The 26,703-nt window shown below is 36.1% G+C and overlaps 1 protein-coding gene across 1 annotated transcript in view; it reads right to left on the reverse strand.

Annotated features, from left to right (window-relative positions):
• The window catches only part of Spta1 (spectrin, alpha, erythrocytic 1), a 72,802-nt gene extending 51,960 nt beyond the window's left edge, over nt 1-20,842 (reverse strand). The window contains exons 1-16 of the mRNA XM_013522277.1: nt 20,730-20,842; nt 19,258-19,497; nt 17,718-17,831; nt 15,163-15,288; nt 13,283-13,423; nt 12,266-12,412; nt 11,360-11,493; nt 10,316-10,460; nt 8,505-8,659; nt 7,319-7,454; nt 7,102-7,203; nt 5,340-5,477; nt 4,514-4,624; nt 2,958-3,035; nt 2,660-2,815; nt 1,873-2,077 (exon numbers count right to left, since the gene is read on the reverse strand). Of these exons, the coding sequence (XP_013377731.1) occupies nt 1,873-2,077; nt 2,660-2,815; nt 2,958-3,035; nt 4,514-4,624; nt 5,340-5,477; nt 7,102-7,203; nt 7,319-7,454; nt 8,505-8,659; nt 10,316-10,460; nt 11,360-11,493; nt 12,266-12,412; nt 13,283-13,423; nt 15,163-15,288; nt 17,718-17,831; nt 19,258-19,494 (2,125 nt within the window). The 5' untranslated portion in view covers nt 19,495-19,497; nt 20,730-20,842. The remainder of the gene's footprint in view (nt 1-1,872; nt 2,078-2,659; nt 2,816-2,957; nt 3,036-4,513; nt 4,625-5,339; nt 5,478-7,101; nt 7,204-7,318; nt 7,455-8,504; nt 8,660-10,315; nt 10,461-11,359; nt 11,494-12,265; nt 12,413-13,282; nt 13,424-15,162; nt 15,289-17,717; nt 17,832-19,257; nt 19,498-20,729) is intronic.
• Nucleotides 20,843-26,703: the final 5,861 nt, after the last annotated feature.

Consider the following 26,703-nt stretch of genomic DNA (forward strand, 5'->3'; position numbering starts at 1 on the left):
ATTTGTGACTTCCAACTCAGACCATTCTTTGAAAAGGATTCAGACTCAAACATCATACTTTCCAGGTGAAGTATAAAATGTTGGGTTGATTCATTTGGAAATTTAAAGTTTCTTTGAACTTCACTCTCCTTCCTCTTAGTGTCTGTTCATCTCAAACCATGGACAAGTATTTTCTTTTCCATGAAATGTCTCAATTATTTACACTATGTTGGACTAAATTCTTTATTCTATGAGCTTGTAGCAATTATTTGCTTTATGGCTGAAAAGCAATCACTTCACATTCTGATGGGGGGAATATCATTGAGAGTGTTGTGACCACGTTGAATTTACCCTCCCCCACAAAACACAAAAATTAGGATAACATCCCAAGTTATCAAGATGACACATCTCTTCTGTAACCAGAGCAGAGCTATATCTACACATGATATTCCTGACAAGCAGGGTGCTGACAGAGAAAACTAATTGTTCATGCTGATTTCCAACAAATCATTAACTTTTCAAAGTTAAAAGTGAAGCAAAAGATGAGTAGGGTTATTCAATCATACATATGGAATTTTTAAGAGTTTACAGCACAGCCTGAAAACTTTTATATGAGTGGAAAAGCAACAAGCAATCAGAATCTTAAAGAAGGTAATACTAGCTACACACGGTGGCACATGCCTATAATCCCAGCACTCTATGAAGCTGAGACAGGAAGATTGCAAGTTTGAGCCAAGCTACTTAGTGCATTTTAGCTACTTGGTGATATTCAGTCTTAAAATAAGAAATAAAAAAATGGCTGAAAATGTAGCTCAGTGTAAAGGCCCTGTGTTCAATCTCCAGTACAAAAAACATGTACATGGATAGAGAGGAGAGGGAGAATTAAATACTATGGCATATCATATGTAACAAAAATAATATTTTCACATCTAATTTCTTTCTTTGTTTTTTTTTTGGTACCAAGAATCGAACTCAGGACCTTGCACTTACCAGGCATGTGCTTATGCCACTGAGCTATATCCCCTGCCAGACATCTAATTTCTTTTTTTTTTTATTTTAAAAATAAAAGGAGGAAAATATTAAGAGACAGTCAACATTTTACAAAACAGCAAAGGAACAATACAGACAGTATGGAGTTACAAACAAAGTGGTAGGGAATTAACAATGCTTGTTGTATTACATATTGATATTTTCAAAGTGGTTTCTCATGAAAACAGATATAGACATGCAAAGCTGATCAACCAAGAACTCATTGACAGTTTCTTTCAGCAAAGAAATACAAGACAGTAGAACAGCCATGTTAACTATCCTGCATATACATGCATACAAACTTTCTCCTTCTTTCCCTTCTCTTTTCCCATATCCCAGTTACCCTTTACCTTTGAGTGCTTTCCTATCAATTCACAATCAGACATCTAATTTCTTGATGTCCATTTTAATGTCTTTACTTATGACTTATTCATACTAGGTCAGCCTTATAGAACCAAAGTATGTAATCTAATTAATAATGTAGAATTCATGATTCATGAATACTTGTTCAGTAAAATAAAAAAGAGAGGGCCAGAGATGTAGCTCAGTGGCATAAATGCCTGCCTGGCAAGTGCAAGGTCCTGAGTTCGATTCCCAGCACCCAAAAAAAGAAATAAATAAATAAAATAGGAGAATAATGAAGAAAACAAAAAGTAATTTCTACAAGAAGAAAAGTTTTGTTGCTATATTGTGTAATCAATTTAGGTTGGGTTTTAAAACACTGACCAACAGAAGAAAGACACAGGGAAGGAAATGGTGGCATCCCTTCTCACACAGGTCACCAGGTAAAGTGACAGTGGTAAAATGATGGTGGTAGGTTTGAAAATTAGGAGTTATTTCATCGTCAAAATTTGTGGATCTAACCTTTTTGTGCTATTGCCTCAAGCAGCTCCTTCCAGAGACCTACAACCTCATTGACACGGGCTGTCGCATCCTCAGAAGCATAGTGGCCATCATCTACCATCTCCTGGGCAAGTTTTTCAAGGTTCTTAAGCATGATCTCATTAGTGTCCAATTCCTTTTTAAAGTCTTCCTGCTTCTGAACCCGACTTTTCAAGTTCTGTGTATCCTAAGATGACAACAAACAAAAACAATTAAGTGGAGAATGAGAGGCAAAATTTTTGAGGACAAAAGCTTATTCTCACTATACGTCTAACTGTACTAAGAAGAGGATACAAGGGAGTAGAATCTTTGCCAAATGCTTGGGAAACTCATATGACTAATCCCTTCTTCTACATATGTGGAATATTAGTGAATCAATCCAGCATTTATTTCTACCAGATCTGGATGTGTCCTGAGGAACATCTTGAATGTAACACCCCACGCAAGCTCTAACAATCAATCAGAGCTATCATGAGAGATGAAAATTATTTTGTATTCCTCTTTTAGTACACAGATCATCCATTCGCTGGAAATGTAACTGTTGCAGAGAATGCAAACACATGCTACCTAGTTTCATAGAATTCATTGAGCAGCTTCCTTATGCCATGACTTCCACAATGCAATTTCTGCCTGAAGCCAGCTGTCTGTGGACTAAAGCATGAGCCAAAATAAACTCCTCTTCAAGTGTTGGGTGTCAGATATTGTGTCTCATCAATAGGAAATGAAGACCGCCCCAGGGAGTATATGCAGGACCTGGAAGTATGCCTACCTTGTAGTCTTCATCATCTGCCAACTTTTTTTTCTTGTTAATCCAGTTTTTTAGGTAGTCTGAGTCCTGATATAGATGTTGCAAAGACAGGGAATCTGACAGCAGTTTCCCTCTAGTGTGAGCCCTTTCACGTAGAGCATCTCGCCGAGCCAATAGCTGCAAAACCATGAGAAAATTCGCTGTCAGCAGAACTAAACATGGATACGTGAGACTCACTGCCCACCCTGGCCTATGCTCCCAACACTGTCTGATCTCAGTGCACAGGCAGGCAGGTACAGACTCTGGGCCTTGGACATACCCCATCACGGATAGTAGCAATGTTCTCCGAATCATAATGGTCATTGTCAATCAGTCTGGTGGCAGTCTCATCTAAGGTCTAAAAAAATAACAATTAGAATGTTCCTCCAGTGACAGCTGATTAAGTGTCAGAGTTTGAGTAGCTATTTAAAAATAAAGCATAGCAATATGGGAAGATGACAAGTTTCAGGCTCAAAGATTTAGGTCCCAGTTATGAGCTTTTATCCACTGTGTTGAAAATATGTGCCTTAGGTATGTTACTTACCTTATCTAAGCCACAATATTTTTTAATACATTTACGTGTCACTATAAGATGAATATTTTATCTACTCTTAAATCTTTTAAGAGGAAGCAGTATCAGTGACACTCATGTTCAGTGGTCAGTCTATCCAGCATCTCTCTCTTATTTATGTATTATATAGATGGATAGATAATAGATAAATAGATAGATAGATAGATAGATAGATAAATGCATAGATAGATGGGTAGATAGGTAGACAGACAAATAGATAGGGCTGCATCTACATCTCTTAGGGAGATGAGTCAGAAATTAAAGAGAAGTATTTTTACTTGTATTTGCTCATAAATTTCCTAAATTGTGACACCTTGGAATGGATTGATTGAAATAGAAAGATAATCTAATATAAATAACACTATAAAATAATCACAGTGTTAGCATTCACAAATGAGAATAAACAGAATAAGCATATGGCTTAATAAAAGACCATATTATGCACCCCATTGATGGAAAGGAAAGATGTGTAATTTGTCATTTTTTATATTGGTGATTGTGATGGTGATGGGGTTTGTGTATGTGTGTGTGTGTGTGTGTGTGTGTGTGTGTGCGCACTTAAAGTCAGCATCATCCTAAAACACAAAGACACATGGAGTCTTCCTCAAATTTCTTTAAATCCTGCTTATATGTTGTTCAATTTTCTAGGAAGTGGTAACTCAAGTTGACAGAAAAAGAAAATTCTGTTAATAGCATTAGATGAGAAACACAAAGATGAAGACATTGTAAATGAATGAATACCATAAGGGAACAGAATAGATATTATTTAGATATCTAGACATTATAAGAAAAAAACTATATTAAGATATTACTAGAAAGGAAAAGCCAAAATATGTTTCAAGTATTTATTAATTATGAAACTAATAATTTTATTTATATTTTGGAAAAAATACAACACAGCCTGGACCTCCTCAGAAGTAGGAATGCCCTGCCATTTTGAAAAACTTTCTAAATATGCTTTGGAGAAAGAGAAATGTGTTGATAAAAATGGGTACGATTACTTTTCTGTATATTTTTTCTAAAGATCAATCTTTATTAAATTTTGGCTTTCAAAGCATTTATGTGTTTATAAAATTAAGTCAAAGAACTATTGAAAGCTACAAGGAAATATCAACAATAAAACATAGGTGGAACTTTATCAAGAATAACCCTGATGCTATGTCAAATAGTTATAATAATGATTCTACCTAGGGATGTATTGGATGAAGTAATATACACAAGAAGCAATATACACATGCTCCAACCCACTGGAGCCTATTTCTTACTATAATTTTCTCTTCCTGGGCAGTAAAGGCTTCCTCAAAGTCATCGTGCTTCTGAATCAGGGCTTCTACACTCCCCACTGAGTTTCCCAAGTCCTCATTTTCCAGGAAAGCCTGCAGAAGACAGAAAGACACATCCTAGATGCCTGCATTGCTAAGAAACATTTCTTTTGGAATAAAACTGAGACAAGGACTAAAGGATGTAGGCAAGAGAGCTGTAGAGCAAGGTAGGAATTAGCATACATTAAAATACTGTGCAGAAATTAACCTCAAATAACACAAACTTCAGACCTTCCCAGTATTCTAACATGATTTTCTCACCTGTAGCTATAGATTTACCTGCATGAAACTCAATCAATCTAAGTAGTATTTTGAATTCTCGGAAATGCCTCAAGAGAACCAACACCTCCTCCAAGAAATCCTCTCTAATGAACCCTGCCTGACTCATCACATTCTTTTTCTTCTTGACCCTTTACCAGTTTGACATCCATTTGCCTCATGTTCAGTTGCGGAATAATCCTGTTGCTATGTATTTAAGTACCCTTCCTGTCTTTGCCCATGAGATAATAATAGGAGCCTTACAGAGAAGGGTATCTTTTCTTTTTCTTTTTTTTTTTTTTTGTTACGGGGAATCGAACTCATGACCTCAGGATTGCCAGGCAAGTGCTTATGCCCCTGAGCTACATCCCCAGCCCAGGCTATCATCTTTTGTTTTTGTCCTGAATCATTCCCCAACTCCCAGCATAATCTTTAGCTCAAAGACTGATTGGGAGAGTAAATGAGAGATGGGAGAAGAGCTCTCTGAAGTCTGCACAGACCCCTCTGTTACCTCCTGTCTACTCATCCAGCTGTCCACTTGCTCACTGTCTCGGCAGAAGAGGTGAAAGTCCAAACATTGTTTGTACTGATGCTGACGCTTGTCCCACAGCTCCAGCAGGGTGGCCCAGTTGTTGGCAAGCGTTGTCATCTTTGGAAAGAGGACATTTAGTTAATTTATTGGATCCTATATTTACTGAGCATTAGTTAAAGAAAACAAAAAAACAAAAAACAAAACCAAAGCCTTTTGAAAGACAGGAAAATGAACAGGAAATAATGCTTTGCTTCTATGGTTCCAACATGTAGGCACATAGTTTTAGTATAGCAAAAATACTACATGTCTATGTTTGTTTATCTAAATATACAATTTAAAGATAGAAATATGTAATACAGCAACCATTGTTAATTTCCTATTACCTTGTCTGAAATTTTGTATTGCTGGTATTGTTTTTATATTATTTTTTAAGTGTATGTGTTTTTGTTAATACATTTTCTTTTTTTTATCTTTAAAATTAAAAAAAGAGACCCATAAAAGAGACATAACATGCTTTGTGTATGTAAAGAGGGAGGCCAAGGTTAATTCAAGTGGGAAGAACTGGGAGTAAAAACATTGAAAGCTATAAGAAGTTTCATACCAAACAAATTTAAAGAGGGAGGAATATCAGGCTTTTAGGAGAACATATTACCATGAGCAAATGGTGTTATTGGGATACCAAGTAATTGTTAGATTACACAATATGCTCCAGAAAAAAAAAAAAAAAGTCTTAAAATGGGTAGATATTTTAAGTTCATGGAGCCCTTAAAAAGTCAGACTAAGAAGTTAGGATTTTATCCTGAGAACAGCCATCAAGAAAAGTGGAAAAAAATGTTCTTACACACAGAAAAGAAATCTTTGTTTCTGAACATGTACTTGTCCAAGAAGTTCCAGCTTATGATAGCGGTTCCTGTTAACTCTATCAAAAAAGCAACACAAATTCTCAGAGTACTGGAATAATAATTATGATGATGATGATAGCTAAATTTTCAGAGACTTAGTGTTTTGACAATGAAAAACATCCATATTATAATGTTGCCACAGAATAATAGAGAAGTTAAAAATGTGGCTATTTGAACTTCATCCATCACACAAAGCTGAAGGCTGTGTTTAGAATCCAGTGAGATGAAAAGCAGATGAAAATCTTACTGTTATCCTTCCAAAGAGTGCCCGGATGCTGTGAATAGAGCAAAACCTCTCTGAGTCAGGGGGTTCGGGCAGGGCTTCTGTGATCCAGGAGGTTAGGATTTCCTTACTCAGTGGAAGTCTGAGTGTTTAGAATTTGAGAAACACACACATAAAAAATCAGCTTAGCATTGTTAAAAGGTGAGAAGAAAAAGTATAGATGTCAGCCATGCTCCATGTACTGTTCCAGACATTTATGAGGGACCTAGAGATTATTAATAAGACAGAGTTCATGGAATTTACAGTCAGAAGATGAGCATGGGAATGTGTCAAAGCAGCATACACAGCAAAGCAAAATGGTATGGACATTTCAAATTAGAAGGAAGTCAGAGGGTGGATGACATAAAGTCTCAAAGATGAGCAAGCACTTGTTCGTGATTCCTCAGTTTAGCTAAAGCATATATGAAAGGAAGCAGGAGGAAAATGGGGTCCACATCTGCAATGCGTTTAGATGACTTCCATCCCCTTCCTGTTCTGAGGTTACAGTATTATTGGATGATTAGATGAATGCCAGATATTTAACACAAATTTCACAAGTCCTGTTAAACTGGGTTACCTTTTCCTGAATTTCATCAGAGGCTTCATGCTTGCCATCCAGTAGTTCTTGGCCAATCTCCTCAGCAGATTTAAATCGGTCATCATAAGAGTCAATCTCGTGCTGTGGCCAACAGAAAAAATATTTCAAATACAGCAAGAAACCTGGCACTCTTCACACATCCTCCCTCACTCCTACCCATCTCCTTCCTCCTCCTGGGAAGGCCGATGCTTGCTACCTTATGCTGCTGATGTCTGTCTAGTAGGACTTCCCCACCAGACACGTCTGTTGGCAGCTGATCAGCATTGATCAGAGCCGTCTTCTCATTCATCCAACCTGAGAGCTCATCATAGTCTGATAAGAACCGAAAGTACCTGTGGAAAAATTTCAGGTAAAGGGCAGAAGAGGAAAAACAGATTTGAACAAAGAGTTAGAGGTGAGCTGAACTTAGATATATGAGGTGCTCCACACATTAATCTGAGCCCTTCCTTTCCCCTGATGTACTTCCTGGTACTAACAGTCAGAGTTCTTTTCCCAGTGCAGGCTGCAAGTCTTTCACATCAGGGTAGGCACATCACTGTGACACACCATTCTGTTCATGGATGCTCAAGTTCTACCATAACAAGGTCTTGTCTACCCAGAGATACTTGAAATGGAGTAAAATATTCACAAGGCAGCAAATAAATAAATATATGTTATGTAAGTAACAGAAAGCACATTGTGGAAAGAAGGGCTAGAATTAGGGTTAGGATTTCTTAGTATCCTAGCTTACATCTAATTCTATTAATAAAAAATTAGAGGGCCTGGGATATAGCTCAGAGGCACAGCACCTGCCTGGCAAGTGCGAGGTCCTGAGTTTGATTCCTGGTACCCCCACTAAAAAACATAAATTAATTTAAAAGAAATAACAAACAAGAACTTCTAAAAATGCTTACCTATTCAAAACAAATGTTTGACACTTGGTTTTAAATTCTAATAATAAGACAAACACTGTTTTCTGCTGAACTCACTGACCAGAGTTCCTAACCAGAAGAATTAACTGCTAAAATGATACCTGATTATCACACATTTTTAAGCTTTTAACCCATAATCAGGAGATAATTCTGGAGTTATTTTAATATTTTTCTTTTTAAAAAAATTTTGGTTTAGCTGCTTAGTCAGAACCAGGAGTTTTCCAGCTTTATAGGCTACTGTCTAATATCCTAGAAATGAGAAAACAGGAGGATATGAATGAGTACAGGTGGACTGCTGAGTTTTACACGGCTAGCAAATTTTCCTTAAAAAATTAAAACTACATTTTTCTCTACAGAGGAAGCAGTAGAGCCGAGCCCATATCTTCGTCATTGCTTGTACTCTTTGGCTTTGGATATCTTGTGTGGGCTCAGTAGAGGTAAAAAGAACAATAAGGGGGAGAAATTTCCTACCCGTAAGAAGCCTGCAGCTTTGCATATCTGGTAGTAGCCAAGGTACGAATGTGCTCCCAGTTGGAGAACAGATCTTCTTTCATTTGTTTGATCTGAGGTTCATCCGAAGGATGGGAGATCATCAACTTGTCTGCTTTGGCACATAGCTCCTTTACCTTTGGGATAGAACAGAAATCTAATAGACAACCCAAGCACGCTGATTTCTGACATAGTTCATATAAAACAGTCATATGAATAATAATTGATAAATACCTTTTTATTGACATATTTTATTAATATGTTAATCCATTATATTAATATAATATATCCCTTATATTAATATAGTATAATATCCATTGCATTATAATATAATATATATTACATATAATGATATATTATATGTATTTATAATATAATATATTATAATTAATATATTATAATTAAATAGCTAATTATATAATTAAATATGTATTTTCTATAATATTTATTATATATAATAAATATTTATAATCATAATATATTACAATTAATTATATTAATTATATAATTAATATATTAATTGATCAGTATATAATTAATTATATAATTAATATATTGTAATTACTATATTATAATTTAATATGTATTATATAATAATATAATATTCCATTATATTAACATAATTAATATAATATTAATATAATAAACCATTATATTGATATAATATAATCCAATATCTTAATATAATTATTATAAAATTAATAACAATTTATTGAGTACATTATATCTGTCATTTTGTTCAGCACTTTACATGCATTTGCTTATTTTATATTATTTATTTAATAATATCAAGGTAGAAACCGTTTTTATTCTCCTTTTGTATGTCAACAGTGGTAGAGTGCTTCTTTGGTCAAAATCATTCAGCTAGTGTCAGAAGTAAGGCCTTGATTTAAGTCTCTCCCTCATAATTCCTCTTTATCCATAAAGAGTACAGTGGGCATCGGAAAGGTTTTGAAAATTTTAGTAATACCAGACCTTTTCAGGAACAATTCTTCAAAGCCCTTCAAAGCAGGGCTCTTGTGACAAAATACAGATATGGTGACTTTCCACCTGTTACAGCTTGAATGAAGCACGGTAGAATCCTGGGGAAACTGCCCACAGAGACAGCCTCCAGTTAGAGAACAGCACATTTGGATCTTTCTGTGGCTGGCTCTTCTGAGGACACTCAGTAATAATTGTTCTAAATTATGGCTAAAGTTGAGAAGTGGATAATGGGTGAGTGTACTTAAAGATACGGGTTTGTGCTGAGTTCCAGAATAGTTGTTTCTGGTCCTTTAGACACAGGAACTAGGGTTTTTCAGATTTAGAAGAGAGCCTGATGGCAGATTTACCATGTCTGTCAGAGTTTATTGTAAAAGAAGAAGAAAATGTTTTCCTGATCTACAGAGTGAAGAAAATAAAATAAACAAGATTCATTTTCAATAAGAAAAAATGTAGTCAAAGGAAAGACTGTGGCCACTGAGAGATTATAGACTGATCTTGGAGGTATTGTTTTCTTTTCTTCTTAAGTTGTGAAATATAACACAAAACGTACAGTATATAAACATAGAGAATATGTATATTTTAATTAAAAACAATTTGAATAAAAATAGGAACTTCACAATATCTGTTAAGAAGTATGAACTACAGTGAGGAAATACATTCAAGTCCCACAGAATTTCTCCTTCATCCAAAGTGAAGTTATTGTTTCCTCTGTTTATATCGGTGTTAGGCCAAGGCAAGATGATCACTAAATAGTTTTTCTTCCTTTTTTTTTAACTTCAGAGGCCAGCTGTTCCTCCAAAGTGGCTTACCTTGTCCTCCATGACTGCAAGGTTCCTCTCCAGTCCCTTGTGGCTGTGAAACAGGGCCTCAGAACTAACAAGATCTTTGCCATAGTCCTCAGAGATGAGAAGAGGCTCCTTCTCTTTGATCCACTGGATGGCTTCGGTCACATCCCTACCAGACATGAACATAAGCTCCAGCAGAATGAACGGTAGTATTGCAAGACATACAGAACAACAGACCAAACAGCAAGGATCAATCTAGTTCATCCAGGTGGCAAGCTCCCTGCCTTCCTACAGACCAGCAAAAGTAAATTTAAAAGTTCCTACTTCGAAGTTGTTTCCACTGAGATATTAGGGACCTTGGCCTCCTGATGGTTGAGCTCTCAGAGATACTTCCCATATCTGAGTCAGCTATTCGTGAAGGCCTTTTCCCCTAACTCCTCCTCATCTAAGTCTTAATCATTATTCTCTCTCTACAGAACTTCTATCACTAATACATCAGTGCTATTTTTATTTTTGCTTTGGGATCCAACCTCCTATAATTGACTAGTGAGTGGTTCTCAGTTTTCTTAAATTTCTTGCTTATTCAAAGGCAAATGCTTGATGCACATGGATTTGAAGTTGGCCATCAGTTGCAAACAGGAGTAAAACAAGGTGTTAGGGTTTAGGTTTATAATGGCCCCCAAAGTCTCACGTGTTTGGAATGTGATTGCTTCATAGGGGTGCTATACTCATCAGTGGATCTATCTGGCATCCAGTGTGCTATTAGGAGGTGGGATTGGAAGAGCTGGGTCACAGCAAACAACCGGGAAGGGTTTGTCTCCCTCCCAGCTCCTCCTTATGCTCTGTGCTTCCTTGGCTGCCCTGATATGAGGAGCTTTCTGCCACCATGTCCCTCTGCCGTGCTATTTCAGCCTTGAAACCAGCTGATCATTGATTGTAACCAGGAGCAAAATAAGCTTCTCCTTTAAGTTGCAAGGGTCAGGTATTTTGTCCCAGCAATATGGTAAGTGATTAAGACAGAGTCAAGACAAGTAAACATGATGTTATCTGAAGGTGGCCATAATTTACCTTTTGAATCGCTGTAGGTCTGCAGCACTGGACAAAGCTTCCCTTCTTTGGAGAGCCAGATTACAGAGATCCTCCCAGGCAGCATTGACCTCATCCCGCTCTAACTTTATTACGAGCAGATCAGGATGGTTCTCCTGGGGAAAGTTATCAACAGTGAATTTATACAAAGATAAAGTTACATCAGAAATTATTTCCACACTTTACATGGTTCATATTTGGTCAGAAGTGGAGAGTGGCCACTGTAATAAGACACTGACTTTCACCATCACCCTGTTCTCCAGCTTACTTGATCCACTTAATCAAAACCTAGAGCACCAATCTACCAGAGTTTATACTCTGCCCATAGCACTGGACAGACCTACTAATGCAGGTTTCTTTTATATGTTAGGATCATTTTTACCCACTTTGAGTCTTTGTCTGCTCAGAGTTTGCCAAATTTTATAAGTATTTCCCTAAATAAATGATGTAAATCTGCCTCTGCCCCTTTGCAACCCCTAAGATAATAATGTATAAAGACATTATGTGTGTATAGCAAGGCAGATAGATGAACAAACATTATTTTACATTACCTAGTATTTTTATTTTTGTTTCTTTTCACAAAGAAACAGAATGTACCCATAAACATGAGTAATAAATCTACTACCTGGTACAGAAGATTGTTTCTAGTGGATTTAATTCCTGCACACACACACACACACTCACTCACACACACACACACACACACTCATACCTCCATTTCTGTGGACTGACAAAAGTGGTTGCAGTGGAAAGAAGAGACTTCCTAGAGCATATAACACCAGGAACATGCATCCTGCTGTTTTCTCACAGTGTCTCATTTCCCTCATATCCCACCAGCTATTCAGCAGAGAACCCTTTCCCTGGCATGGCTCTTCTGCCGCGCCTCACCTCAGCACATTCATCGGCATATTTGTTCACTCCATCCACTCTACTCTTTCGAGCTGAAAGTTCCTCCTGGAACTCTTCAAACTTCTTATGCAAAAATTCTGTGCGCTCCCAGGCCTCACCCAGCTCTGTAGATGTCACTATAGATTTCTGTAGACACAAAATTTTGCAGTCACCAGAAATGCTAAGGAATTCCAGCAAGGCAAAAGTCCAAAACCCAAGCTTGTAATCTGTGGGTAACTCAGGTAGAAATATGGGGGGCTGTTTCATGTTTTGGGAGATGAGGAAGCAATTCATCCTGGTTCTACTCTAGTACCCTTTTAAAGATATGAATTGCAAAAAAAAAAAAAAAAAAAAAAAGGAAAGGAAAGAAAAAAAAAAAAAAAGCCTTGCTAGCTAAGTCAAATGGGACTTCTAGTCCCAGTTTTTTGAGGAATCTCTACACTGATTTCCACAGTGGTTTCACCAATTTACATTTCCACCAACAGTGGAGAAGAGTGCTTTTTTTCCCACAGCCCCACCAGCATTTGTTATTGATGTATTGAAAATAGCCATTCCTTCTAGGGTGAATCTCAGTGTTGTATTAATTTGTACCTCTCAAATGACCAGTGATGTTGAAAAAGAAAAATAAATAAATAAATCCTTTTATGTCTTTAGGTAATAAAGGACCAGAGAATAGGGAAAGAGCTGGAAATATCTTCAATCAGGCCCTGAAAATGAGCAGAAACCTGGGAGACGAATTAAAGATTGTGAAAGGTGTAAAGGGGATGAGCCTAGACAATATTCTAAGGCAAGATCATTGCCTAAGTCTTGTCTTCTCCATATTCAGATCACAGGTTTACACATCCCCTACAATTTACTCTCCAGAATACCCTTGATTCTTTACCAAAATTCCTCTTGTTCCAAGGAATGACATCCAGAAACAGATATTCTGGCTTCTTTGTAAATAGTTTGCAGTGAATTGCTATGTAGATGCTGGGTCAGAGGGATGGGCGGTCCTATCTGCACGCTGTCCTATACCTTCTCTTTGATCCATTCTAAGATGTCACCACACTCCAGGAAGTACTGATAGAACTTCAGGGTCTGCAGTAGCCAGGCACTCTTCTCCTTGGTGAGCTCCTGCAGCAGGTCCCACAGTTCACGTAGTTGTTCCAGATGGGTCTTTAGGGAAGAGAACATAAGTACTGAGGCACAGAGGCTATGGAGGAAATACAGACTCAGAGACTTCTGCAGGAAAACACCTAGGTTAGTCCTGGGGATGTAGCTCAGTGGTAGAGTACTTGTGTAGCATGCACAGCATCCTGAGTTCAATCACCAGCACCATAAAAAAAAAAAATCCCCAAACAAACAAAAACCTGGATTAAAAATTCTTTTTCCCAACATTTATGCATAATTTAAAAATTGGATATGTATGCAGTTGTTTGTCACACTGAAACAAATATGATCTTCCATTAGAGAAACGTTTGTCAAAATGTTCTGAGGAAATAGAGGATAGATAACTACAAGCAGTAACAGGGATAAGAGGAGGGATGCACAGAAGACTTCGCACACAGAGAGTCTTAAGGAACAGGAAGGCAGGTAGGTGTGAGGCAGTGAGTGTTCTAAGTGCAAAAGTAGCCATGGTAACAGCAAGTATAAAAGCTAAACTTTGCTGATGTGTTAGCAATCTGTGGCACCAAAAAAGTAAGAATATTGGGGAGTATATAGTTGAAGACTCTATATAGAGTTTTGGCTGTCAGATTAGCTCAAACAGCATTTATTACATATCTTATAAAAGTAAAGTTACCAACTGTATTGTGTGTTCAACAATGTTAGGTTTTTCAACTGCTGTGTTGTTCAAGGTAGCATGTGGACCACGTTTCTCTCTGAACCTCCCATGATGCTCTTTAATACCATCCTATTTATGCTGACAGATGGGAGGTGTGTTTTAAAAATTTTTCAAATGTTTTAATGAATGTACGAGGTGAATTACACAGGACTCAAGAATGCAAAATTATTTATATTTTATATAAACAAGTAAATTTGGAGATTTTCTTTTTATAATTTGTTTCTCAAAATTATTTTCTCATTAAAGCCTCTATTGTTTGGATATATTTTGCTGAGAGTAGGACGGGAAAAAATTTTTACTCTATATAAAAAACGCCAGCCCAAATTTTAAAAAATGTAAAGGAAATGTGTTTGACAACATAAAAGTATGTAAAGTAAAAAGCTCAGTCACACAAAAGGATCATGAATTCACTCTATAACTACATATATTTGAAAGACTGCATGAGCTAAGTAAGAGAATAGCTTAGGTACTAATACTGGGTAAGAGAGCAGTAAATGCTATTCAGATGGTGGTTGTCTTTAGATTTCTGTGTTCAGAGCAGATTTCTGAAGACAGAAGATTTTAAGGATTATTTGAAATCAGTGGAAAAGAGAGTTCAGAAAGATACATAGTTATAGGATGTGGTGTGTGAAAAGAAAGACACTTCATAGAAAAATGAGAAAAATTTAGAGAAGATTCAAATGGGAGAGCATAGCATATTTGAAGAGACAGATACAGGCGTAGTGAAGTAAAGGTAAACAATTAGAGGAAAACACTTGGAAAAGCTGATTCAACTAAGAAATAGAAAGCAGGTTGAAATGAACTTCATCTTGAGCCAAATTACCCCAAACGGCATAAGGAAAAGTGAAATATCATCCAATGACATGTTTCCCATTCCAAATATTTTCCCCATCCCACTGAACACGATGAGATCCCGTAACTTCTCCTGCCTCCAATGACAGTAGAACACAAGAGGCAGGAATCCTTATCCTAAGTCGATTATATCAAGGCTTATATCAGGTGTAATCAATTGAAGCTCAGACTATAACCAACAAACAGAAACTTCTCTTTGAGATCCCCACTACACATTTACCTTGGTATCTTCATGGGCAAAATTATCTTCAGCTAATCGGGCTTCCCTGATTTCTTCCAGTTCAGGAAGGGCATGGGATTTTGCTTGTACTTCTCCTTCAAAGCCTTCATGCTTTTGATGTTTCCCCTAAAGTTTAGAAATCAGAAATCATGACAATGAAGCACTCTGTCTCTGGAACATAAAGTGGACTACATGGTCCTCCTTTTACTTTTAGGCAGAACCACATGCTCCAAAATGTAGATTAAACAATAATCTATGGCAATACCTACAATAGCCATATCCTAGAAGCAATGATCACTCTACGGAGAACTACTGAACATAGATTGCCAAAGGGTCCCAAGGGCCACAGAGAGGTCTTTTCCTGTCCCCAATTGCTTTGAGGATTTTAATTCTGCTATTATTTTAATAATATGCTAACATTTTAGATGGTATTACTCCCATTGGAATGAAGTATGAAACATAAAGAGGAATAACTGAGTTGTATTCAAAGTAGAAAATAATGACAAAGATAGTAGTTATAATAATGGCTATAATCCTGGGCTCTGTTCTTGTCGTGTGTAAATTGATCCACTGGAGATACATTACTTTAATCTTGCCCTAGGTGCTCCCTGACCAATATCTATCAATTCTGCAACTTGTACACCCTTTTCTTCTGAAGATGACTATGCTAGATGCTCTCATATGAGGTTAAGTTTCCACCAAACTTCTGGGAGCTTTCAACTGAAATTAACAGGAGTCAAGAACAATCATTCTGAGTAAAACCTAACAAAATCTGCATCTCTGAATGAAGTGGAGCACAATTGCTTTGAAGACATTGATACTTTTTTAGCATGATTCCATTCTTAATATAATGAAATACTGAAATCATGTGATATGTCTGAGATCCTGTAAACTTTTAGTCACAATTTTGTTGATAGCTTCACTTCATTTAAAATTGTTTCAAATTAATTAAAAAGGAAGGGGACCAAAGCATGTAAAGAGGATAGAGGGAGAGGAAGGGATGAAAAACAAATTAAACTGTACTGTGTGTATGTACCAACTCCTCACAATTAATGTAATTAATATATACTCCAAAGGTGTGCTAATAAAAATTTAAACTTTTAAAAAATTTTAAAATTAAATTAAGTTGCCATAGAATGTTATCTAGAAGGAATTCCCTGAAAATAAAATGTGCAAGATAAAAACCTCAATGATATGCTATTTAGAGATAGAATTATTATCCCCAATAGACAGTCTAATCTTTCATTCCCTTAGTGCTGACCAGCTATACCCTGTGCTGAATATGAACACAGATGTAAGAGAGTTAGCTTGAACTCTTTGTCAGAAAGTATAAAGTTATAATTTTTTTAGTTAGTGGAAATCTGGGGCATCAAACCAGTAAGAATATTCTTGGAACTATATATATAGAGAGAAACTATATAGAAGGTTTCAAATGCCAGGCTAGTGTATAACACATCTTGTAAAGCTGGAGTTACTATCTGTGTCATATTCTCAAGAACACAGCTTTCAATTATTTGCTTTTCAAAGTAGCATATACCATGTTTAACTCCAAACCCTGCCATGATGCTGTCTGATATAGTCCAAGTGATTCCAAGATACAGAAAATGTTTTAAATATTTCTCAAAAATTTTAATTATGCTGGGGATTCGTTACACACAAACTGAACAACCTAAAATTATATTTATTTTACATAAGTGAACAACTTTTGAGATTTTTTTGCTAGGAATTCTTTCTAAATTTTTTCTGATATAGTCTGTGTTTCATGATCATATTTTGCTGACGGTAAAATGAAAAAGAATTTTCCCACTATAGATAGAAACACCAGTCCCAATGTTGTCATAAATTAAAACTATCAGAAGTGTAAACTTTCACTCATACAAAGAGGTTCTGAATTCACTGGGTCAGTACACACATTTGGAAAGTGCATGACTGTAGTCAGAAATAGCTGGTACATTAGTAATGGACAACAGGGCGTAAGCGCTGCTTGAGTAGTGCTTATCATTACATTATAGGTATTCAAGAAAGATTTTCTAAAGGCACATGTTTTAGAAATTTTTTCCAAAAGGGGAAGAGCTTAGATAAGTAGAATGGTGGTCAAAGGGTGTCATATACTAAAAAAAGAGCTTTAAAAGACAAAGGGAAAATATGCAAGAAAGGCTCATAGGGGAGAATATCAATATATTTACTGATTTAGAGAGACAAGGAGACTGAGGTCAAAAGAAATCATTAAAAAAGACACTTAGAAAATCTAAATTCAACTTAGAAATGTGGAGCAGGTTTAAGGAGGCTGAACTTAACATAAATTATTCTACAGTGGCATAAGTAGACATGTACTACTATCTAATGATATCTTCTATGCCTCAGTTCTTTATCCAACTCCAGTGAGCAACAGGATACCCCATAATTTCTTCTGCCTCAACCGTGTAAAACACTAGTCAGGAACCCATTTTCTAAGCTAGTTGTAGCAAAGTTTGTGTTTGATATAATCAGTTAAAATTCTGATAACAAAAAGAGTAATTACAAGCATACCCTGGTGACCTTTATCATACATTTACCTTAATATCTTGATAGACCAATTGAGATTCAGCAACAAGGGTGTTCTTGTACTCTATCACTTCAGGAGGGACCTCTGTGTCTGCTTCTGGCTTTTCCTTAGGGTAAGTAGGTTCCTGAGGCATAGAAAAGCAGAGTTTATAGCTAATGAAGTCTAGTGTCTCTGGACCAAAAGTGGATCTTGTTTTTCTCCTGTTACTTTTAGGCAGAACTACGGGCTCCCCAACCTGGATTTAATCAATCTATCACCACATTTGAAACAGTCATATCCTAAGGCCATGGACACTGTAGGCAGAGCCACTGAACACGTTGTCAAAGTGCCCCAGACTCATTGTCAAAGGCCAGAAAGAGTCTTTCTTGTGGCCCTAGCCTTTGAAAAATTTTCAGTAAATACCCTCTTATGTAAAAGGGCTCATAGATTCCTATGTGAATAAAAAAGTATGTTACTCATAGTGTTCTTTTTTTAGCAAACAGGAGTAGCTGAGTTCTTTTGAACATAGAATGCAATGAGGAAGATGGTAGCTTTAATAATAGAGTTGTACACAAGAATAATGAGCTCTCTCTTGTCAGGTATGAATTAATTCATTTGAGATTCATGACTTTGATCTTGTTCCAGATGCTCACTGCCTAATATCAATTACCCTTTTAGCCTGTGTACCCCTTTCTTCTGATGATGACAGTGCCACATGCTATGATATGAGGTCCATAAGCATTTGTAGAATTTTAAAACAAACTTCTCCTCCTAGGAGCTTTCAGTTGAAATTAATAAGAGCGACTAATAGCAGCTTAGGAAAAACATAGCATAATCCCTGGTTCTGAAGAGAATGGAGACTACTTGCTTTTAAAGCTTTGATAATTCTTTACTCCTAGTTAGTCATTAATGTCAGACAACATCAAAATCACATGATATGTTAGAGAGTCTTTAAACATTTACTTATTCTTTTATCATGAATTTGTTAATTTCAAATTATTTCAGGCTATTATGGAATCTAGAGTTTTCTTTGCAAATAAAATGCTGGTTTCAAAAGTTGAAGATGTAGGACTGGGGATTTAGCTCAGCAGCACAGTGCCTGCCTGGCAAGTGCAAGGTTGTGAGTTCAATTCCCAGTACCAGAAAAAAAAAAAAAAAAAAGAAAGAAAAAAAAAAGTTGAAGTGTCATTTAGAAAAAAAATTAACAGCCCTAACAGCCTAATCTTTCATTCTTTTGTATTTAACCAGCTATACATTTTCTTTACAAGAAAGTATTTTTCATATAATGTTTTATAACAAAGAATTGAATGTTTCAACTATCACTTTTTTTCTTTAAATTTTCTTGTCTCAATCTCACTCTTCCATGTTTAAAAAGGAAATACACCTTTAGATTTCTCTTAATTCCACCCTGAAAGTCATACTCCACCTATTTACTTTGTTTTGTCTGGGGATTTTTTTTTCTAAGTAGATTGATATTTTATTCTCACCGATCTGCCCTCATTAAAATAAAGACAAATCTGTTTCTCTTATTAGAGTTTTGGGTCTGGGCTCAGGAAGTGTCTGGCACTGACCTCTATGGTAGGTGTTTCTTTATAGCTCTTATCCTCCACAATCTTGATCTTCTCCAAGATCCACTTCTCCAGGTCATCTACATCTCGCCTGAAAACTTGGTAGTGGTAGGATTCCTCAAGCTTCTGACCCCGCTCCGCAACACGTTCCTTGAACCTCTGGTACCGATCCAACACTTCCTGACGCCTCTGCTGGATTTCTTCCGCAGTCTCCAAAACCTTTGGCCCACTGCTCTCCATAATCTGCAAGTTTTAAAAGCCTCTGTGTACTTTGAAATATTACACTGCACCTCATAAATATGTATAAGTATTATGCATCAGTTGAAATTCTTTTTAAATTTTAAAACAAATATAAAATTAAAAAGCTTCTATCTACTGCTACTTCTCAATATTGTAAGGCATTTACTTATGTAAATCTATGTTTACATGTCTTTAATCCTTTAAATGTTTATTGGTAGAAGGGCTACGTATATTTCTGTAAATTTAACCATATATAGCAACTACTTAGACAAACAGCTATTAATCATTTGGAAAATTTTCTCAGTAAATGTGTGTCAACATTTATTGTTCTACAGAAAAAATACAACTGAACTCATGATACAAAAGTTTTAATTAGGAATTTAGAATTTCAGGTAGATCAAAAAGACATGTAATGCTATGGTATTGAAATGTTCAAAAACATTTGAGAAGTGCTGATCATCCTGAACTTAATTTAACAAGTACTTAGAAGTGGCCTTGTAAGTAACTTAATGAATTATACAAAAAAATTCAAAAAATTTATACTTAGAAATATGGCTAATACACCATTAATATTTGTGTTTACTTTATCCGAAAATATTGCATATCTAAATTTAGCATGTTTTCTACTGACTTAACAAATTTGAAATTATTAATATTTCAGTAATCGTTTTTAAAAGCCTTATATTGTCAAATAACAAAAAGAAAAAACCCTCTCTTTAGAGGAGTCCAACCTGTGTGTGACAGTGCTCAGCAAAATTTTCAAAGGTCCATTTCATTCATGATGATTTGAGCACTGTTTCCCTGGTTTATTTTCTCCCTACCTCTCACTACAGAATTTGAATTTCACTGTTTTGTTTGTTTGTTTGTTTGTTTGTTTGTTTTTGCTCTATTGTTTCTCTGAGGGCAGCATTTACTACTGTGGCTGGGCTATCACATTAAATCATTCCATAGAGACTCAAATCTTTAGCAAATTTATTTTGTTCCAAGTTACCTACTTGTTCTATATGTGAATTAACTTACGTCACTCCTAAGTTTTGGTAGTTATATAGACATAAATGCTAGGTTAGTGTTTAAATTTAAACATACAAAAGGAGAACGATAATCCTCTGCTTCTTAAAAATCAAATAACAGTGTTTAATGACACTGTAAACATAGTATAGACATTTCAAATTAGACAGTTTTCCTAATACTATCAGTGACAAATTGTACTGAAGAGAATTGAATTTGGTACTCACAGTTTCCTTTGTAGATTGTTCTATTTTTCCTTAAGCTCTAGAACTTGTCAAATGAAGTGTATCTACGAGAGACAGAGAGCGAGAATTCATATGGAATTCTGTCATTGAATTTAAAAAAGACTATCAGGAACATGAATTTGGTAAAGACCACAAAAAAAGGTTTTAGAATTATCCCGCCAACCACAGACAATCAACTTTATCTGCATGCACCACATTCAGCTGAGGCAGCTGCTGACTTTCACAGACACAAGATGACTCAGCACTTTGGGGGGAGGCTATTGCACTCATCTGTTCAAGAGGACTTCAGAAAAAAAAAAAAAAAAAAGTGGATGCAAAGTTTTCAGACCAAAAAGTAGGAAGAAAAACTAGTTGCAGATGTGAGACAAACAGTTATGCTAAGATTATGTTTTGTACCTTATTTGACTTTACATGCTATAATGTCTGAGAATCATTATGAGGAGGAACTACACGTTGCTCATCCTCTTGACTCTTTGCAGTGCAGAAGTGCAAGAACTCAGGTTACTCACGGTTCTTTTTCTAGGACACAGAGCTCAACAACTTCACCAAGATCTAACTGCAAATTTATAACAGCCTTCAAGTCAACAAACTACCCAGCATTTGCTGTAGGGTCATTTTTTTTAAAGACTAAAACCAGGAAAATATTTTATTTCTGGACTCATGGGTCAGATTTTTAAAAATATGATTTATCTGTACTTGTAATCATTCAAATAGCAGAAGCAAAATTTGAGATATATGATTATGTTTGTTTTGCATTTCATGAAACAAAAATTAGGCTACCTCATTGGATAAGCTAATGACATCACAAACCATTTGAAAATGGGACTTATTCTTACTATATGGTGTAAAAGTCATACTATTGCATATATTATTTTGGTGGGGAAAAAGAGAAGAGGCAGAAATTGCTCTCAAAGGCAAAGTTACTTACTAAATTATTAAAGTGAAATAAGAAAGAAGACAATAATAGTATAATTTCAATCCTTCCTACAAAGCACTGGAGCTATCTATGCCAAACTTGATTCCATTTGCTCTTACTGCTTATGCTTTCATTCATATACCCCCAAAATAATTGCACTGACCAATGTAATTTTTTTCTAGGAGTTTTACAGTTTCATGCCTCACAGTTTAGTATTTAGTCCAATTTGACTTGATTTTGAGGTATGTAAGATAAACGTCTAATTTCATTCTTTTTTATGATTATATGGAATTTTTCCAACATCATATATTGAAGAGACACTTTTTTTCATGAGGATCAGGCCTACTGATTAAACTGTACTGTAATTTTTCTCACAATATTAATTATATGTTGCATAGTATTGGTGAGGTGATGATCCTGGAATACAGGGAAAGAAACCAGAAATATTGATAAATGAATTATAGAATGGTATGATGGTCCTATTGGCACTGGATTTGATTCTTTATGTGAATACTTATAAGTCAAATAACAGTAGAATGATACTTTGGCTTTCAGAGACTTTCTTGTACAAAAATAAGGCTGATGATATCTTATGCAAAATGTACAAAGAGTTGCTCCACATCAATAACAAACAGAACACTAACTACAAAACTAAATTTAAAAATGAACAAAGAGCTTAAATAGAGATTCCTTTAAAGAAGATATACATATAAGCAACAGATATATGAAAAGATACTAAAATTATTATTAGGGTAATGTAAATGAAAAACTACAATGAAACATGTCACCTCTGTTAGAATGGCTACTCTAGAAAGAACAAAAGAGATAATGAATATTGCCAAGAATGTGGATAAATTAGAATGCTTGTACATTGTTGGTGGGAATGTAAAATTGTGCAGCCATCATGGAAAACAGTATGAGGTTACTGAAGATTAAAAATAAAACTATGAGATGATCCAGCAATACCACCTTTGGGTGTGTATCCAAAAGAATTGAAATCAGGATCTCACAGAGGTGCATTCTAAGAGCTGGGCATGGTGGTTCATTCCTATCATCCCAGCACTTGGGAAGCAAGGGCAGGATGTTAGCTGTGTGTTGGGGGCTGGCCTGGGCTACTTAATGAGTTCAAGGCTATCCTAAACTACATAGAGAGACCCTGTTTTTTTAAAAAAAAGAAAGGAAAAGGAGAGAGGTTGTACGAAGTCCAATATTTATTACAGCACTATTTACAATAGCCAAGATATAAAAGCAACTAAAACATACATTATGAATGAAGAGATAAACAAAATGTGGTATATAAAAACAATGGATACTATACAATCTTTGAAAAATAAATCATGCCATTTGGGACAGCATGGGTAAACATTTAGGAAGTTATACGAAGTGAAATGAAGGACAAATTATAACACTCTTAAAGTAAATAGAAAAAGTCAAACTCACAAAAACAGAGAGTAGAGTGGTGATTGTCATGGACTGGTATAGAGAAAAATAGGGAATTGTCCTTTAATGCATGAAAATTGTCCATTATGAAAATTTACTAAGTTCTGGAGATCTGGTATGCAAACTTATACCTTTATGCAATACTGTATAAATTATAGTAATACAGTATTATACTCTTAAAACTTAAGTGGGTAAATCATATGTTCTGTTCTTATTACATTTTTTAAGTAGATAAGGGCCACAGATTTTAGAGCAAAGAAAAAATGTTGAAGTTCACAGAAAATGTTCAGGATAAAGGTTTGATATATTGAAACAGATGAGTTCTTCAAGGCTTCAGTTACTACAGCCAGGAGGGAGTCTCAGTAAGAGTTACTCTCATAGCTCTCTGGCTGTTATTCTGACTGCAGCTGACTTGAAATTTAGTCTTACTCTCTTGAGTAAGACTTAGTCCACTCTCTTGAAACTGACAGATTCTCCAGTGTCTGAACATTGTTTACCACTATTAGTATAAGGAGTGAAGCCTTTCTTTGAGATAGAATAAGGAACATAATAATGAAACTTAATGCCCTATATATAGTCTTAACACTTTCTGATTTTCTTCTTTCGCTTTTATGCTTGCCTGTAACTGCTTATTTACTCTGATAGCATAGGGGGCTTGACTAGAAAAGAATCAGATAAAGAATGCACAGTAGACCCCACAGAATAATAAAAATGTGCACAATGTGTAAAACTGGTGTGCAATTGTTTACAGGGAACATTAGTGTTAATTACACACAGATTAATAGAAAAAGAAGGCAGAGAAATGAAGTTCTCTTTTCGTACTCAAAGAACTGCATTTGAGGAATGTATGTATTTTCAAACAAAGCTAGAAGATGATAAACTTAGAGGATGAAAGTGGTGAAAGTTAAAATGGACACAGTTAATTGCAAAATGATCTCATTTTTTAAATATTGTCTAACACTATTCTGACTCATTTTGGAGTTTTAATAATATAGGAGTTTTAAAATAAGAACTTTTTCTGAGAGCTCTTTTTTTAAAAGAGAAGTCTTTTCAACAGTTCTGCCTGGGTGGGGCGGTTTGGAAGCATGTGGTACTTGGCCCTGGTTATCACCTTGGGGCAAATCTATTCTTCACAGAGCAGGATAATCAGCACAGAGCAGCTTGCATCAGCCCAGTGCAGGACTCAGAAGAGTGCTGTGTTTGACCTCCTCCTCCTGGGCTGACCTCCCTCCCAAAGCTTCTTTGCTAAACACACACCTCTTCTGTATTGTGGAATTTTTTTGAAGTTTGACTTTCTCTATTTGTTTACCAACAAGATACATATGTGAACTTCAATACAAAACCAAATTTTTTCCTCAGTGGAACATGGGTCATCACTAATCTATTATTTTGATATTTGATGCCATTTTTTGACTACTAAATGGGTCATGGCAATATTTAAAGCAATTTACAAAATAAAAAGGTCTTTTTGTAGTTAACTACCAACTTTACCTCAGGTCCTCTGAGGTAATTTGTTAACTATAGTTGAAAATTTATATATTATTACAGTTTGCAATTCTTTAATCAAATAGTAGAAGATTTTCCATTTCTTGCCTTCAGCATCTTTCATTCTCCTCTTTAATTTTATTTTGTTTTTCTGTTCATTCATTTGTTTTTTGTTGCACTAAGAAAACACCAAAATCGTGGTGTTTCTGTTATACAATGAACTATATAATTAAAATTGAATGTCAGTTTGTGTTAATGGAAATTACAGTGGGTATTGGATCTGAAACTGAACCATCTGATTTAAATGCTTGGTCACACCATTTAGTAAGAGGATTATGACTGTTAATGTATGTGAACAGTGCCAATCACATTTATTGTAATTATTTCAAATCAATCCTGTCATTCTGAAACATTAATTTTTAAAATTAGAATATGAGGGGAAAGATCTGATTTTGGATACTGTTTTAGTCAGTGTTTGTAACAGAAGAGATTTAATGAAGGACACAGAAATTTACAAGAGTAGCTCACAGTATTTGTCCACAGAATTATATTTTCCTCTCCCTGGCATTATGGCAATTAATTTGTCAACCACAATATTATGGCTAACTTTACAATAGCATATCTGCTTTTCCAGTTACTTTGCACACACTTTTTAACGTGATGTTTTCACTAGTAGGACCTCAGTAAATGTGAACAGAAATGAATTTCACTGACAGCAGAAAGACGAGCAATATATGCTGAACAGGCTGCATTCATCACAATGGCAACTCCTACCTTGATTCTAGAAACTAAGAAAGAGTTGGACATTTCCCTTTTGCCTGAAGATGAGTATGATAAATTTAGTTCTTGGTGAGTACATCCTATGTGAAATGACTAAATAACACAGACAGAAAGAAATATATACTTGGAGTTAAAGAGTAGAAGAAAATTCCCCCTTCTACCAGTGTATTTCCATTTCTAATCATTGCCCAGGTAACAGTTCCTATTGCTTCTGTTTTTCAGAAATGGCTGGTCAATGTGATGCATAGCTGGTCACTATGATGCATATTTCAAGAACAAATCAAAGACAGCCAAGTATTCTACCTGTGTACTTCCCCTTTGCAACACTGTAGAAACTTCTCTCCCTGAGCCTTCGGAGCCTGACATTTCCTCTAGAATTCAGTGGACACAGAAATTTGGGGCCTGACATTTTCTCTACAGGTCAGTGTCCATCAATGTAAATAAATCTGCCTCCAAATCCTGGGTGACATTTCGATGTTTCTGTTTGCCATAGCGTCTGATGCATCAGCCAGGAAGATCAACTGTGCTGACCTCTTTGGTCACCAGTCAGGGTTCCTGTGGACAGAGCAAGGACCTCTCCAGGTTCCACTGTGAAGGCACACCCTTGAGATTTCTTGAGTCCCCTCAGAGATCTGGAAGAGGATTCCTGGCTCTGCATTTCAGTGGTCCACATTGGACCCAAAAGGGAGGAGCACACAGTCTACCTGCCTACCTACACCCAGGGACACCCCAGTTAGTCTGTCAGTCTTCCTCAGCTCAAGCAGAAGGAGAGCCTGATCAACTCTTGTTACTCAGGGACACCCTCAAGGGAAGGGGGTTGGAAAGTTTAACTTCTGAATGTCTGCTGAATGATTGTGTGAGTGTTTGTAACAGACAGTGAAAGCAATAGGTCATTAAGACCGTGCTCCACATTCAGAAGTTGGACTGCCCTCTCCAAACTACAGAGCTTGACTGGGCCCCAACCTGCAGTTCCATGGAGACATCTAATAAGGACAAAACATGATGTTTCTCCTCAGTCTGGATGGTACCAACATTGCCTAGAGGCAAGCAGCCAGGTGGGCATCTGAATGGTCTTTCTGAGGGGCACCCACCTTTGTCTGTTGCACTATTATAGAAGGGTACACAGAACACATGGAGAGAGTCAGAAATGGGAACTAATTAGTCAAATCCATGGGCCTTGAATTTAGGCCTAAGATTTTTATGAAGGACTTTTCTGGTGATTATGGAGTTAAAATTTAACCAGACTGCTGCACTCAAGCCTGAACGAAACATGAGAATTCTACCTTGGCAGACATTCCTTAGCTCTCACCATGGGTTGGGCATCTGTACTATAAT

Source organism: Chinchilla lanigera, unplaced genomic scaffold (assembly GCF_000276665.1).
Source record: "Chinchilla lanigera isolate Chin_1 unplaced genomic scaffold, ChiLan1.0 scaffold00067, whole genome shotgun sequence".
NCBI lineage: Eukaryota > Metazoa > Chordata > Mammalia > Rodentia > Chinchillidae > Chinchilla > Chinchilla lanigera.